Source organism: Ictidomys tridecemlineatus, chromosome 8 (assembly GCF_052094955.1).
Source record: "Ictidomys tridecemlineatus isolate mIctTri1 chromosome 8, mIctTri1.hap1, whole genome shotgun sequence".
NCBI classification, from domain to species: Eukaryota; Metazoa; Chordata; class Mammalia; order Rodentia; family Sciuridae; genus Ictidomys; species Ictidomys tridecemlineatus.
In genome coordinates this window covers 113,757,620-113,770,379 of record NC_135484.1, presented here as the reverse complement: position 1 = coordinate 113,770,379, position 12,760 = coordinate 113,757,620, and the positions used below count along the sequence as shown (strand labels likewise).

The following is a 12,760-nucleotide window of genomic DNA, read 5'->3' as shown; positions in this document are numbered from 1 at the left end:
TGTGTCGTGATTTCCTCCTCCCCGGGCACTGTGACACACGCGTCATTTCTCAGGAACGGGGGCCCGCTGGCACCTTTCTGCGTTTTCTAAAACGGGAATCCGGGGGCTGACCTTGGAGCCCGCTCGAACTACCCAGGTCGGCTGCCCCCACCCCGACGCAGCCGAGTTCTCCCCCAGTTTTGTTCCAGGCGGTGACTCCTCCACTCCCTCCGTGAAACCGCCGTGACTCACGGCTGACAGAGCTGTCGCCCCCCACGCGCCCCCAACACGCAAACCCCCGGGATCCAGCCCCGGCCCGCAGCGCGTCGTCAACCCGCCCAGGCAGACTTGGAGGTCTCGAGTCTGAGTCACACAGAAAGACCACCCTCGTCGGCGTCCCCACACACAGTCCCTCACACCCCGGCGCGCCGGCCTCCCCGCCTGACACACCAACGCCCGTGGTCTCCGCGCAACTTGTTATGCTCCAGCTCGAGCCCTTGACCCAAAAACCTCCGAGAAACCGAGAGCCGCAGAGCCGGCCTCGGGCGGCCTTTGATGGCTTTGTTATTGTTTGGGTTTGAATCGATACGCCCCTCCCCATCCTTCCTCCCTCGCGGCCCGACACCCAGCTCCCGCCTCCCCTCACGCCCCGCGCCCCTCCCCCTCCATTTTGGCGCCTTTTCCTTCCCGCCACGTCGTGGCGGCGTAGAGACCATTCTGACCGCGAGAGCGGGGCGGGGCGGGGGCGGGGCGCACCGCGTTATGCAGATCAGTCGGCCTCTGGTTGGTTGAGTACGGGTCGATGGGGGGCGGGGCCGGGGCGCGGCGACGAAGCCCGCGGGGCGGGGGCCCAGAGGAGTTGCCTGGTCCCGCCGCTTCCCCACCCCCTCTCCTCCCTCCGCCAGCCCGGCAGCCCAGCTCCCCGCCTTGGCCTCCCGGTGAGGCCCCGCCCCGTCCCCGCCCGCCCGCGCGCCCTCCCCGCCGGCGCGCTCCGCCCCTTTACTCCTGGCGGCGGGGCGAGCCGGGCGTCTGCTGCAGCGGCCGCGGCGGCGGAGGAGGCCGGAGAGGAGTCGGCGGCAGTAGCGGCGGGATCAGCAGCAGCAGCAGCAGCTGCCACGAGCTTTCTGTCCCGCAGAAACCCTAGGAGCCTCTCACCCCGTCGTCCTCAACGCTGCCTGACCCTGCCGACTCGCCCTCCCTCTGCCAGCCCCGGCAGCGCCCCCAGTTGTCCTCCGACTCGCCCTCGGCCTTCCGCGCCAGCCGCAGCCACAGCCGCATCGCCAGCCGCAGCAACAGCTCCAGCCACCCGCACAGCCCCAGCCCCAGCGCCTGCTGCAGGTTCTCCGGGCACGTTCCCTGCGCCGACACCCTGGAGGTTGGGATGCTCTTGTCCAAAATCAACTCGCTCGCCCACCTGCGCGCCGCGCCCTGCAACGACCTGCACACCACCAAGCTGGCGCCGGGTAAGGGTTCTCCGGGTCCGAGGATGGGGGCGCCGGCGGCGCCCTCAGCGTGGGAAGGAGGCTGGGGGCTCGCGGGCCGATGCTGAGTACCCTGTGTCTCCCCCTTCCTAGGCAAAGAGAAGGAGCCCTTGGAGTCGCAGTACCAGGTGGGCCCGCTACTGGGCAGCGGCGGCTTCGGCTCCGTCTACTCAGGCATCCGTGTCGCCGACAACTTGCCGGTGAGTGGGCGCCCCGCTGTGGGGAGGGAGCGCCGGGCGGGGGGCACGCGGCTGTGCTTTGGCCCCGGCGAGGGGATCTAACGATCTACTCCTTGGGGCTTCTAGGTGGCCATCAAACACGTGGAGAAGGACCGGATTTCCGACTGGGGAGAGCTGGTGAGTGCTCTGAAGCGAGCGACCCCCAGGAACGGTGGGTGGGGTGTAGGGCGCGCCCCGGCTCCCGCCCTAACCAGCCCTTCGTCCCTGCAGCCCAATGGCACCCGCGTGCCCATGGAAGTGGTCCTGCTGAAGAAGGTGAGCTCGGGCTTCTCCGGCGTCATTAGGCTCCTGGACTGGTTCGAGAGGCCCGACAGTTTCGTCCTGATCCTGGAGAGGCCCGAGCCGGTGCAAGACCTCTTCGACTTTATCACGGAAAGGGGGGCCCTACAAGAGGAGCTGGCCCGCAGCTTCTTCTGGCAGGTGCTGGAGGCCGTGCGGCACTGCCACAACTGCGGGGTGCTTCACCGCGACATCAAGGACGAGAACATCCTCATCGACCTCAATCGCGGCGAGCTCAAGCTCATCGACTTCGGGTCGGGGGCGCTGCTCAAGGACACCGTGTATACAGATTTCGATGGTGAGCCGGCCCGGGAGGGAGCTGCCCAGGTGTCGCGGCCGGGCCTGGAGGCCTCGGCCAGTCTCCTGCTCCGGCCTTTTGTAAAGGTCATTGGGCCGCCTGGCTCGATGCTAGCAGGGGTGGGGCGAAGGAGAGCTTCCCAGAGTAGTAAAGCCGGGGATTTCAAACCAGCTGAACCTGTAATGTTTCTGGCTTGATTTTATTTTATTTATTTTTTTTCAGTGGAATTCAGTGGGTTCCAGACTTTTCCCGAGATTATGGGCAACCGGCCGTAGCCCAGATTTCCAAAGTCTGACCCAGTTTCCCCGCCAGTAAAAGGGGGGTGGTGGGAGGGGGAAGAGATGAAAATTGATGCCGGTTTTGTAATTTTTGTTTTTGTTTCATAAGGGAGTTAGTTTTCTGGTAAGGTAGTTCTTAGAGCCGCAGTCCCCCCTCCCTTTCCCCTTTGATGTAGGGAGGGTTAAGGAATAGGAATAGTAGTTTCACTAAATGTAAAAACAAATTAGGGGGTGTTGTGGGGTGAGGGGGTAAGGAATGAATGTTGTGAAATAAGATCTGTTGCTGGTTTGAACATTAGTTGGGTGTCCGCAGGGAGGATGAAAACCTATCTTACTTTAGGGAGGGGCTTGGAGCGGGTTCTTTCAGAAAAGAAGGAATGGAGAGCCTGAGATCAAAGCGAAGGAGGGTGGGTCATCATCTGAGTGGCTTACCCTAACAAACGACAGCCTTTCAAAACTTGTGACTCTGGCTTGTGGTTTGTGTTTATTTGCCCTTGGAGGACGCTGGGTTGGGCTGCGTTTTTTGTATTTAACAGTTAATGGCTGGCTGGGTCCTCCCATGTTTTTTTCCTTCAAGTCTTTGCTGCCCCCTGGTGAGCACCGTTGGGATGACCTCTCCCCCACCCCACCCCCTTTTTTTTTTACTATCCAAAGTTTGTAAACAGGAATCACGTGGTCTGAAACCAGCCCTGCAGCTCTGTCTACCTTTTCAGCTGGGGAGGAAAGGATGTGGGTGCCTGCCCCCTGGTTCTCAGACTGTGGGGATGAAGGCACCTTGACTTAGGGTGTTGTGTAAGGATCTTCGCCTGGATTGTATCTGTGATGAGAATCTCACCTGGGTCCTGGGCATTGTAGAGCAAAGTTTAAGGATATTCTGTGTGATACAGCCCTTGACTTGTAGATATTCATCCCTTTGTGGGTGGTCCTGCCACATTCTCACCTCAGACTTTGGGTCTACAGCCAGTCCTGTTTGTTTCTTGGAGGAATTGTAAAGGATTTCAGTTTATGCTTTGGGCTGGTAGAGAGGTGGGTAATGTTTTGGGTTAGAGAGATGCCATAAATCTCTCCTTCATTTTCCTTTGAGCCCACAGGGCAAAAATGGAGTTCACCCAGCTCCTGTGAAAAGGGGGAGGTGGTACTTTTTAAAGAGAACACAAGTAGCTGTGTTTGTATTTTGTTAAGAGTGTTTTCTCTCCTATTCCCCTGGCTTGCAGGGACCCGAGTGTATAGTCCTCCAGAGTGGATCCGCTACCATCGCTACCATGGCAGGTCTGCAGCTGTCTGGTCCCTGGGGATCCTGCTGTATGATATGGTGTGTGGAGATATTCCTTTTGAGCATGATGAAGAGATCATCAGGGGCCAAGTTTTTTTCAGACAGAGGGTCTCTTCAGGTAACTTCATGGAAGTCCCCCTTTTTTATTTTTTGGCAATGTTAGGGATTGAACCCAGAACTTGCTCATGGTAGGCAAGCGAAGTACTACTGAGCCACTTCTCTGCGAGTTAAGGAAAAATAGGAACCATGATGCTATTAGGGGCGGTCTTGAATTCTGGAGAGCTTCACTCTCCAGGAAATGCCATGGTCTTTTCTTTGGCTTAGCAAAATTGTAGGCCCGTGGTTTATACTTGAGCTGGTCTCAGGGATCATATGCACTTGAACTTCTCTTGGGAGGTCAGAGGAAAGACACATGCGTAAGCATACTAAGAAAAGACCATCTGGTTTTCCTGAAAAGTGCCCGCCCCCCATGCTGGGGATTGGATTGCAGGTGCTCCTGCATGCTAGGGAAGGACTCTTCTATCAAGCTCTGTTCACAACTCCTGAAAATATTTAATTACCAGTGGAGACATCCCTTAACTCCTTGTTACTTTGCCAGGGAATAAAAAAGTAAAGGGCTCTTTTTTTTTTTTTTTAATTGTTGGTCGAGTAAAGGGCTCTTTTAGCCATCTCCCTGAAGGCCAAATGTTATGGTCCCAGTGACCTCATTCTGGGTGGTTTCATGATTGTTAAGTTGGTAGGTGAATTGAATCACCTCACCGTGCTCAGTGATGTCTCATAGAAAATCTCTTGTCATCATCCTTCCTATTTCTGGTGAGTGGGTGTCGTGGGAAAGGCCCTAGCTATTGAAGTTTGAAAACCACAGGTTTAATAGGGGAGCCACTTTTTAGCTGAAAGCGGCCTGGGTCGTCCTAGATAAGTTCATTGTTTCCTACTAAAGAGTACCTGGGCACAGTGTTGTGTACAGTGCATGGCCTGCTCAGGGTCTCATACCTGTGGGCCCCTGGGAGACAAATTGGGAAGACCTTTGCATTGCAAAAACAAGTTGAGTCATTCATAACTTTGGTCTGTTCTGCTTTCTGTAGAGTGTCAGCATCTAATTAGATGGTGCTTGGCTCTGAGACCATCAGATCGGCCATCCTTCGAAGACATCCAGAATCATCCTTGGATGCAAGATGTCCTCCTGCCCCAAGAGACTGCTGAGATCCATCTCCACAGCCTGTCACCAGGGCCTAGCAAATAGCAGCCTTTCTGGCAGGTCCTCCCCTCCCTATCAGATGCTCAAGGAGGGGAAGCTTCTGTCTTCAGCTTCCCGATTACCGGTGACACTTATCGCCAAGCAGGACAGTGCTTGATACAGGAACAACATTTACAACTCATTCCAGACCCCAGGCCCCTGGAGGCTGCCTTCCCAATAGGGTGGAAGAGACTCCACTCCAGGTGTCCTAGGCCTCAACTCCTCCCATAGACACTCTCTCCTTCTCATGGGTGTCCAGCACTGCTGGACTCCGCAAAATCCCGGGGTGGGGGGTGGGGGTGGGAGAACCCTGCCATGAAACTGTTCCCTTCATCACTGAGTTCTGCTGAATGCCGCGATGGGTCGGGTAGGGGGAAAACAGGTTGGGATGGGATAGGACTAGCACCATTTTAAGTCCCTGTCACCTCTTCCGACTCTTCTGAGTGCCTTCTGTGGGGACTCCGGCTGTGCTGGGAGAAATACTTGAACTTGCCTCTTTTACCTGCTGCTTCTCCAAAAATCTGCCTGGGTTTGGTTCCCTGTTTTCCTCCCCCCTCCCTCCCCCTCCTCCATATGAAAGGTGCCATGGAAGAGGCTACAGGGCCAATTGCCGAGCCACCTGCCCTTTTTCTGCCTCCTTTAGTAAAACTCCCAGTGAACTGGTCTTCCTTTTTGGTTTTTACTTAACTGTTTCAAAGCCAAGACCTCACACACACAAAATGCACAAACAATGCAAATCAACAGAAAAGCTGTAAATGTGTGTACAGTTGGCATGGTAGTATACAAAAGGATTGTAGTTGATCTAATTTTTAAAAAATTCCTGCCTTTAAGTTATTTTACTTTTGTTTTGAAAGATGCGCATTCTAACCTGGAGGTCAATGTTATGTATTTATTTATTTATTTATTTGGTTCCCTTCCTGCTCTTAAGCTTCCACAGCTGCTGCCCTAGGTTGTTGGTTTTTGTTTTTTGTTTTTTTTCCTTTCTTTCCTCCTTTCCTCTGACTTTGGGACCTTTTGGGGAGGGCTGCGACGCTTGCTCTGTTTGTGGGGTGACGGGACTCAGGCGGGACAGCTGCTACAGCTCCCTGACTTCCGTGGGGGCCCTGAGCCTACTCATGTCAGTGGGTTTGGGCTCCCTGAGTGGTGGGGGAGGGGCATTGCTGACTAGTGTATATAGGATAGATATATGAGACGCAGTTCTGGGTGGTGTGCCTTCCGGATCCTCTCTGGGGCTGTTCTGAGCAGCATGTAGCCTGCTGGTTTTATCTGAGTGAAATACTGTACAGGGGAATAAAAGAGATCTTATTTTTTTTTTTTTTATACTTGGCGTTTTTTGAATAAAAACCTTTTGTCTTACTTTGTGGTTTCTGATCCTTGTCCATGCAGAGGCAGGCTAACTTGGTGTGCATTTATTGAGCCCTTTAGTGAGGGTCTAAAGGCCTGTTGTACTGTAGGTTTGCTTCAGCTGGAGTCCTGGGGTAGTCATTTTTACTAAGCAAATGTGGACATGATTTGTCATGAGGGGGCCCTAATGAAATAGGACATCCTCTGATTTTTGTAAAAGTAGTTTATGTTTTTTTGTCTTCTCTTTTTTTGGTGGTGCTGGGGATTGAACCCAGGGCCTTGTGCACACAAGGAAAGCACTCTACCAACTGAGCTACATCCTTAGCCCTCCAAGTATTTAATAGCCACTTGATGCTACTGGCTACCTTGTTGGCTGTACAGGGCATTTTTATTGTAGGACGTCCTCTCCAACAATGCTGACGTGGGAACATGTATCTACATCAGTAAACTTTTTTTTTTTAAACCTCTGAACCACATCCCTAGCCCTTTTTATTTTTTATTTTGATACAGGATCTGGCAAGGTTGCTTAAGGCCTTGCTAAAATTGCTTCAGCTGACTTCAAATTTGCAATCCCGCCTCAGCCTCCCCAGTTGCTGGAATTAAAAGATTTGTGACACAGCACCCAGTCCACTAGTAAAACATTCAAAAAACAATTTTTTTTAAGTTGTAGTTGGACACAATACCTTTATTTTATTTACCCGTTTTTATGTGGTACTGAGAATTGAACCCAGTGCCTCACACATGCTAGGCAAGCACTCTACCACCAATCCATATCCCCAGCCCTACCACTGATAAATTTTGCAGTCAGGTATGGTGAGGTGCCTAGTGTTCTAGTCATTAGGGAGATTGAAGCAGGAGGATTGCTTGAACCCAGGATTTGAACAACCTTGGCTTTGTAGTGAGACTCATCTAGGAATACACTGTTTTGAGCATATCCTTGATAAATGAAGAGTCTAATGGAAAGCTCTATACCTGTGTTATTTTTTTCAGGTTCCCTTCACCTTTAATGTGAGGTTCAGTCATTAACAATGGTGGGTGAAAATGCTTGTGTTTATTTTACATTTCCCTCCAATGTGCTCAAAAAAGGGTTTATACTGGGAATAGGTGAAATGTTAGCTCTGCCATTGTCTTACTGCTTGTTCTATTAGTATCTTTAGTCCGTGGCTTCTATTCAGGAATCTGTTTAATAGGCCCCTTGTCTATTCTGTGAGTTACTTTAACTTAAACTGGATGGTAGAACCCCTGAATCCACTAAGTGGTAGTCTGAACACAGCCTGATATTCTGAAACCACTGTAGCTGTGTCACTATTAACTCATATATTAAGTATTAGTATGTTGCTTTCTTGTTTCTTTATAAATATCAAGAGCCACCCTATTATTCTTCCTCCCTTGTGGGTCATCTTTCTCACCCTTCTCCTGCATCCACAGAATCTTTGGAATCTGGCCCTATATACTCTTGTCAGGGTCAGGATCCAAACCACAATACCATTCATCCTTCATTGTCTACCTTAAGCTTGGATGAGGTCCCAAACCCCAGCTTAGTCTCCATGTGACTGCAGAGAGGAAGGAAGGATTTCTTGATTATGGGGGGCTGATTTTCTGAGGTTCCCCTTTCTCACTATTCCCTCTCATTCAAATTGTGTGTGCATAGGAGTCCACACAGACACACACACACACACAAATATTGCCAATTTCTTGAGTGTTGATGTCTCTTGGAAATTTGTACTTGAACAATTAAAATTTGCTCCAGGCCTGAAATTAACTTGTAATCCCAGCCACTCAGGAGGCTGAGGCAGGAGGATTGCAAATTCAAGGCCAGTCTAGATAGTTTAGCTAGACCCTGTATCCAAAAAAATAAAATCTGGCAAAACCCCACCCTTCTGTCCTGTGAAGTGAGTTTGTGTGTTCCTACTGGGTGCAAGTTATCAGGAGTTGTGTGGGAAGTGCTAGAGGTCATACTTAGTCTCTGGGTCATTTTAGGAGTTAATTTGGGAATCAGCCTTAGGCGTAGATCCTAGCACTATCACTTATGTAAATGCCCCAGGCAAATCATTACCAGCTCTGAGACTAATCTCTAAACAGAGATGCTCCTTGATAGGGTTATTAGGAAGATAGAGTAAGTAGCGTAAATGCAAATACTCTGCTACTTATGGAGGCAATAAAAGTACCAAAAAGTACAGGGTGACAAGAAGTTCCTGGAGTCAGGATGGTGGCTCTTACCTCTCTGGAGGCGGCAGAGAGGTTGTGATCTGGAGGTACCTCTCTGTACAGGGACCTTCGATTTTCAGCAACGTCTCATAAGGTGTTTATATTACTCTATAACTTCTGGTTTGTCTTGAACAATTATTTTTAAATTTTAAAAGTAAAGGATGTATTTGGACTTATGTAGGGGGCAGCAGATGGAGTGATTTACTAATCCCCTTGGCAGAGGCAACCTGTGAAGGCTTCAAAGAGGAGGTGACATTTCAATTGGCTTTTGAAGGATAGACCTTAGTTTGCCTACCTGTAAAACGGGACAATGAACACAGGTGGAGCAGAGAAATCCAGTGAGGCTGATACTCCCCTTACAACTAGACCAGGCATCAGTCTGACTGAATGGTACAGCACCAGTTTTTGTACAGCCCCCAGGCTCATATTGGGTTTTACTTTTTTTTTTTTTTTGTAACAGGGATACTTAACCACTGAGCCTCATCCCCAGCTCTTTACATTTTATTTTGAGATAGTGTCTCACTAAGTTGCTTAGGACCTCCCTGCATTGCTGAGGCTGGCGATCCTCCTGCTTTAGCCTCATGAGCGTCACCTTGCCCAGCCTGGGTTTTACATTTGTAAGTGTAAATTGGGTGAAAAATAATGTCCTTGTATGTGAAGATGATATGAAGCACAATTGAGTATTCGTACATAAATTTCATGCATCTACACATCACGTACGGCTGCTCTGTTGCTAGGATGGCAGAGTTGCTGAGTCAGACTGGATGGTCAAAATGCTTTCTAGAAAAGGTTTCCACAGGGCTGAGGAGATACCTCAGTTGGTAGAGTGCTTGCCTTACATGGACAAGGCCCTAGGTTCCATCTCTGCCTAGATCAGGATCCCATTGATTCATCCATCTGCATCTTTCACAGCCCTTAGCCTAGTGACAGACACATCGAGTGACTGGGAGTCAGGTTGCAGGCTACCCACCACCCTGCCAGTGCCAATATTCAGGAGCTGAGTGAGGGGAAGAAGGAATCAGGTTTTCTCAGTGCCAGCCCAGAGAAATAGAGTGGCTGCTCCTCCAAGTCCCACCCCCCTGGGCTTGGGGCTGTGAAGGGTCCTTTCACAGCTGGGGGGCTTCTTCTCCTGAGGCTAGTTATTATGGGAGAGTGTTACAAGCCCACTCTGAGTTCTGTGAATCTAAGGAAAGGTTTTAGGTGGGGTTTCTTGGAATTTAGGTTATTTAGGTGGGGCTTGGCCTTGGAGTGCAGAATGCTGGGTAAAGGGAGGGGATGCAAAGGATTAGAAGGGAAGGTGACAGTAACCTTGTTAAGGGCAACACCCAGAAGGGACTGTTACCCTGCAGTTCCTTAGTGATATTAGCCAATGCTCTGTGCCTCTGCATGCCCAGCCAGTACTGTGCTTTGCATGGATTAACTTATTTATCCTCACAAGGACTCTCCATGAGGTGGATGACATTATTTATCCCCATTTTACAGATGGAGGAAACTGAGTGGAACGCCTAAGTATCACGTCAAAGGTCACATGAAGAAATGACAGGTCAGAGCCTAGTGTGGTGGTGCAGGCCTGTAATCCCAGCCTCTAGGGAGGTTGAGGCCGGAGGATCACAGGTTCAAAGTCAGCCCCGGCAAAAGCCAAGGCACTTAAGCAACTCAGTGAGATCCTGTCTCTAAATAGAAATGGGAATGAGGCTCAGTGGTTGAGTGGCCCCAAGTTCAATCCCCCGGTACCTCCCCCAAAAGAAATAACAGGTTAGAATTTGAGACCCTAGCCATCTGTGCTCATTACCACTTCTCTCTCTCTCTCTCCCTCCCCCTCCCTTTCTATGCAGTGTCAAAGATGGAACCCAGGGCCTTTCTAGTTAGATGTTTGTGTAACCAGGCGTAATAGTGCACACCTGTAATTTCTTTGACTTGGGCAGGAGGATCACCAGTTCAAGGCCAGCCTGGGCAATTAGTGAGACCTTGTCTCAAAAAATAAAAAGGGCTGGGGATGCAGCTCAGTGGTAGAGCGTCTCTGGGTTCAATCTCTAGTATTAAAAAAAAAAAAAAAAAAAGCCTGTGTGGATTAGTCATCTCAAGATCCCTTCCATGTCCAGGATCCAGAGGTCAGGTCTGGATTCCAGAGTCCAGAGAATGGAGCAAGCAGTTCTGTTTTGTGGAAATGCTCAGTGGAGCTGTCTGAGCGCTATTTTTCACTCTGGCCTGGGAGGGAGGACTAGTCGGAGGCGGTAAAAAAGAGGAGAAGAGGGACAAGAGGTGGGGGTTGGGGTGGGGCAGGGGCGCATTTCTTGTAAATGTTGCTCAGCTCCTTTAACTGCTGCGCTGGTTCTTGGAAACCCTCACCACAAAGGGCCTATCTAAAACAGTGTTAAAGCAGATATGGCCTCATCCCCCCTTCGTTTCCGGCCCAGCCTCACACTACTAACCCCGATTGCCAAGAGCAAGGTTGCAGTGACCCCTCGGCTTCACTGTGGGAGGAAGTACAAAAATAAGCAGAACTAGGGTCAAGCTGAGAGGACTTTATTTATTTTTATTCGTGGCAAGAGGACATGCGGAATGGGGTTCAGCAGGACCCCTGTTCCATAGTACAGTCTCATAGCTGGTCCAAGCATGGCTCCCTGCTACAGCGACTTATTAGGGTGGGTAGTGAACGCAGCCCAGGAAACAGATCACTGACAATGACATCTAGCCATCTAAAAGATCCTCAGAAGCCAGTCCCTCACCTCACCCAGATTTAAAAAAAAAAAAAAAAATCTGCTAGGATTAGTCATCTCAAGGTCCCTTCAAGGTCCCTTCAAGGTCCAGGATCCAGAAATGGAGCAAGCAAGCAGTTCTGTTTTGTGGAAATAGCCACCCTCCCTAATTTTGTGTTTAGCATTCTTACTCCCCCCCCCCATGCTAGGGCTTGAACCAGGGTCTTGTGTAATCAGGCTACTGAGCTACATCTTCAGCCTTTTTTTTTTTAATACCGGGAATTGAACCCAGGGGTGCTTTACTACTGAGCTATATCTGTGACCCTTTTGATTTTGTATTTTAAGATAGGGCTATTTATAGCTGAAACTAGCCTCAAACTTGGGATCCTCCTGCCTCAGCCTCCCAAGTTGCTGGGATTATAGGTATGCACTGGCAGCATTTTCTTTTGAAAGAGTTTTTATTTTATAGGCCTCTCTCTTTAAACTATGTAGTATTTACTTTTGGGGGGTGGCAAGGGAGTGGCTGGCAGGGCTTTGTGCATGCCAAGTATGAATTCTACTACTAAACTACACCCCAGCCCCAGGTTGAGTGTTGTTAAAGTTCTTGAGCTTTATAAAAACAGTACTGTGCATGTATGTAGTGATCTGGATCTTGCTTTTCCTACTCAGCATTATGTTACAAGGAAGGATGTGTGTATTGTGTAGCACGTAGCTGTAGTTCATTTTCTTTTTTTTCTTTTTTTTTTTTTAAGAGAGAGTGAGAGAGAGAGGGGGACAGAGAGAGAGAATTTTAACATTTATTTATTTTTTCTTAGTTCTCGGCGGACACAACATCTTTGTTGGTATGTAGTGCTGCTGAGGATCGAACCCGGGCCGCACGCATGCTAGGCGAGCACGCTACCGCTTGAGCCACATCCCCAGCCCCCTGTAGTTCATTTTCATTCTAGAATATTCCATTGAGTGAACAGGCATTTTGGTTGTGACTGGTGGAGCCCAACCCAGGGGCACTAAACCACTGAGCAACATACCCAGCCCTTTTTTATATTTTACTTAAAGACCGGGTGGGTTTTACTGAGTTGCTTAGGGCCTTGCCAAATTGCTGAGGCTGGCTTTGAACTTGTGATCCTCCTGCCTCAGCCTCCTGAGCCACTGGGCCACTGGGGTTACAAGAGTGTGCTCCTGCACTCGGCTCCCCCTCTTCCTTCCTTCCTTCCTTCCTTCCTTCCTTCCTTCCTTCCTTCCTTCCTTCCTTCCTTCCTTCCTTCTTGTCTTTCCCTCTCTCTCCCCTTCTTTCTTTCTTTTCATGGGACTGGGGATTGAACCCAAGGTGCTCTGTCATTAACTACATCCCCAACCCTTTTAATCTTTTTGAGGCAGGGTCTTGCTAAATTGCCTAGACTGGCCTTGAACTTGTGATTCTCTTTCCTCAGCCTCCAGAGTAGGTA

At 50.1% G+C, this 12,760-nt stretch overlaps 1 protein-coding gene across 1 annotated transcript; it reads left to right on the top strand.

Moving 5' to 3' along the window:
- The first annotated feature begins 968 nt into the window (after nucleotides 1-968).
- On the top strand, nucleotides 969-6,420 carry Pim1 (Pim-1 proto-oncogene, serine/threonine kinase). The gene is made up of 6 exons (XM_005318744.5): nucleotides 969-1,442; nucleotides 1,554-1,660; nucleotides 1,766-1,816; nucleotides 1,910-2,276; nucleotides 3,769-3,945; nucleotides 4,913-6,420. The coding sequence occupies exons 1-6, from the start codon at nucleotides 1,361-1,363 to the stop codon at nucleotides 5,068-5,070; spliced, it is 942 nt and encodes a 313-aa protein (XP_005318801.1). The 5' UTR covers nucleotides 969-1,360; the 3' UTR covers nucleotides 5,071-6,420.
- The last annotated feature ends 6,340 nt before the right edge of the window (nucleotides 6,421-12,760 follow it).

Excerpts from the sequence above, each read along its gene's own strand:
- Pim1 (XM_005318744.5), top strand. The coding sequence starts at position 1,361 with ATGCTCTTGTCCAAAATCAACTCGCTCGCCCACCTGCGCGCCGCGCCC. Across the intron at positions 1,661-1,765 it reads GTGTCGCCGACAACTTGCCG|GTGGCCATCAAACACGTGGA; the intron begins GTGAGTGGGCGC and ends TGGGGCTTCTAG. Across the intron at positions 3,946-4,912 it reads CAGACAGAGGGTCTCTTCAG|AGTGTCAGCATCTAATTAGA; the intron begins GTAACTTCATGG and ends TGCTTTCTGTAG.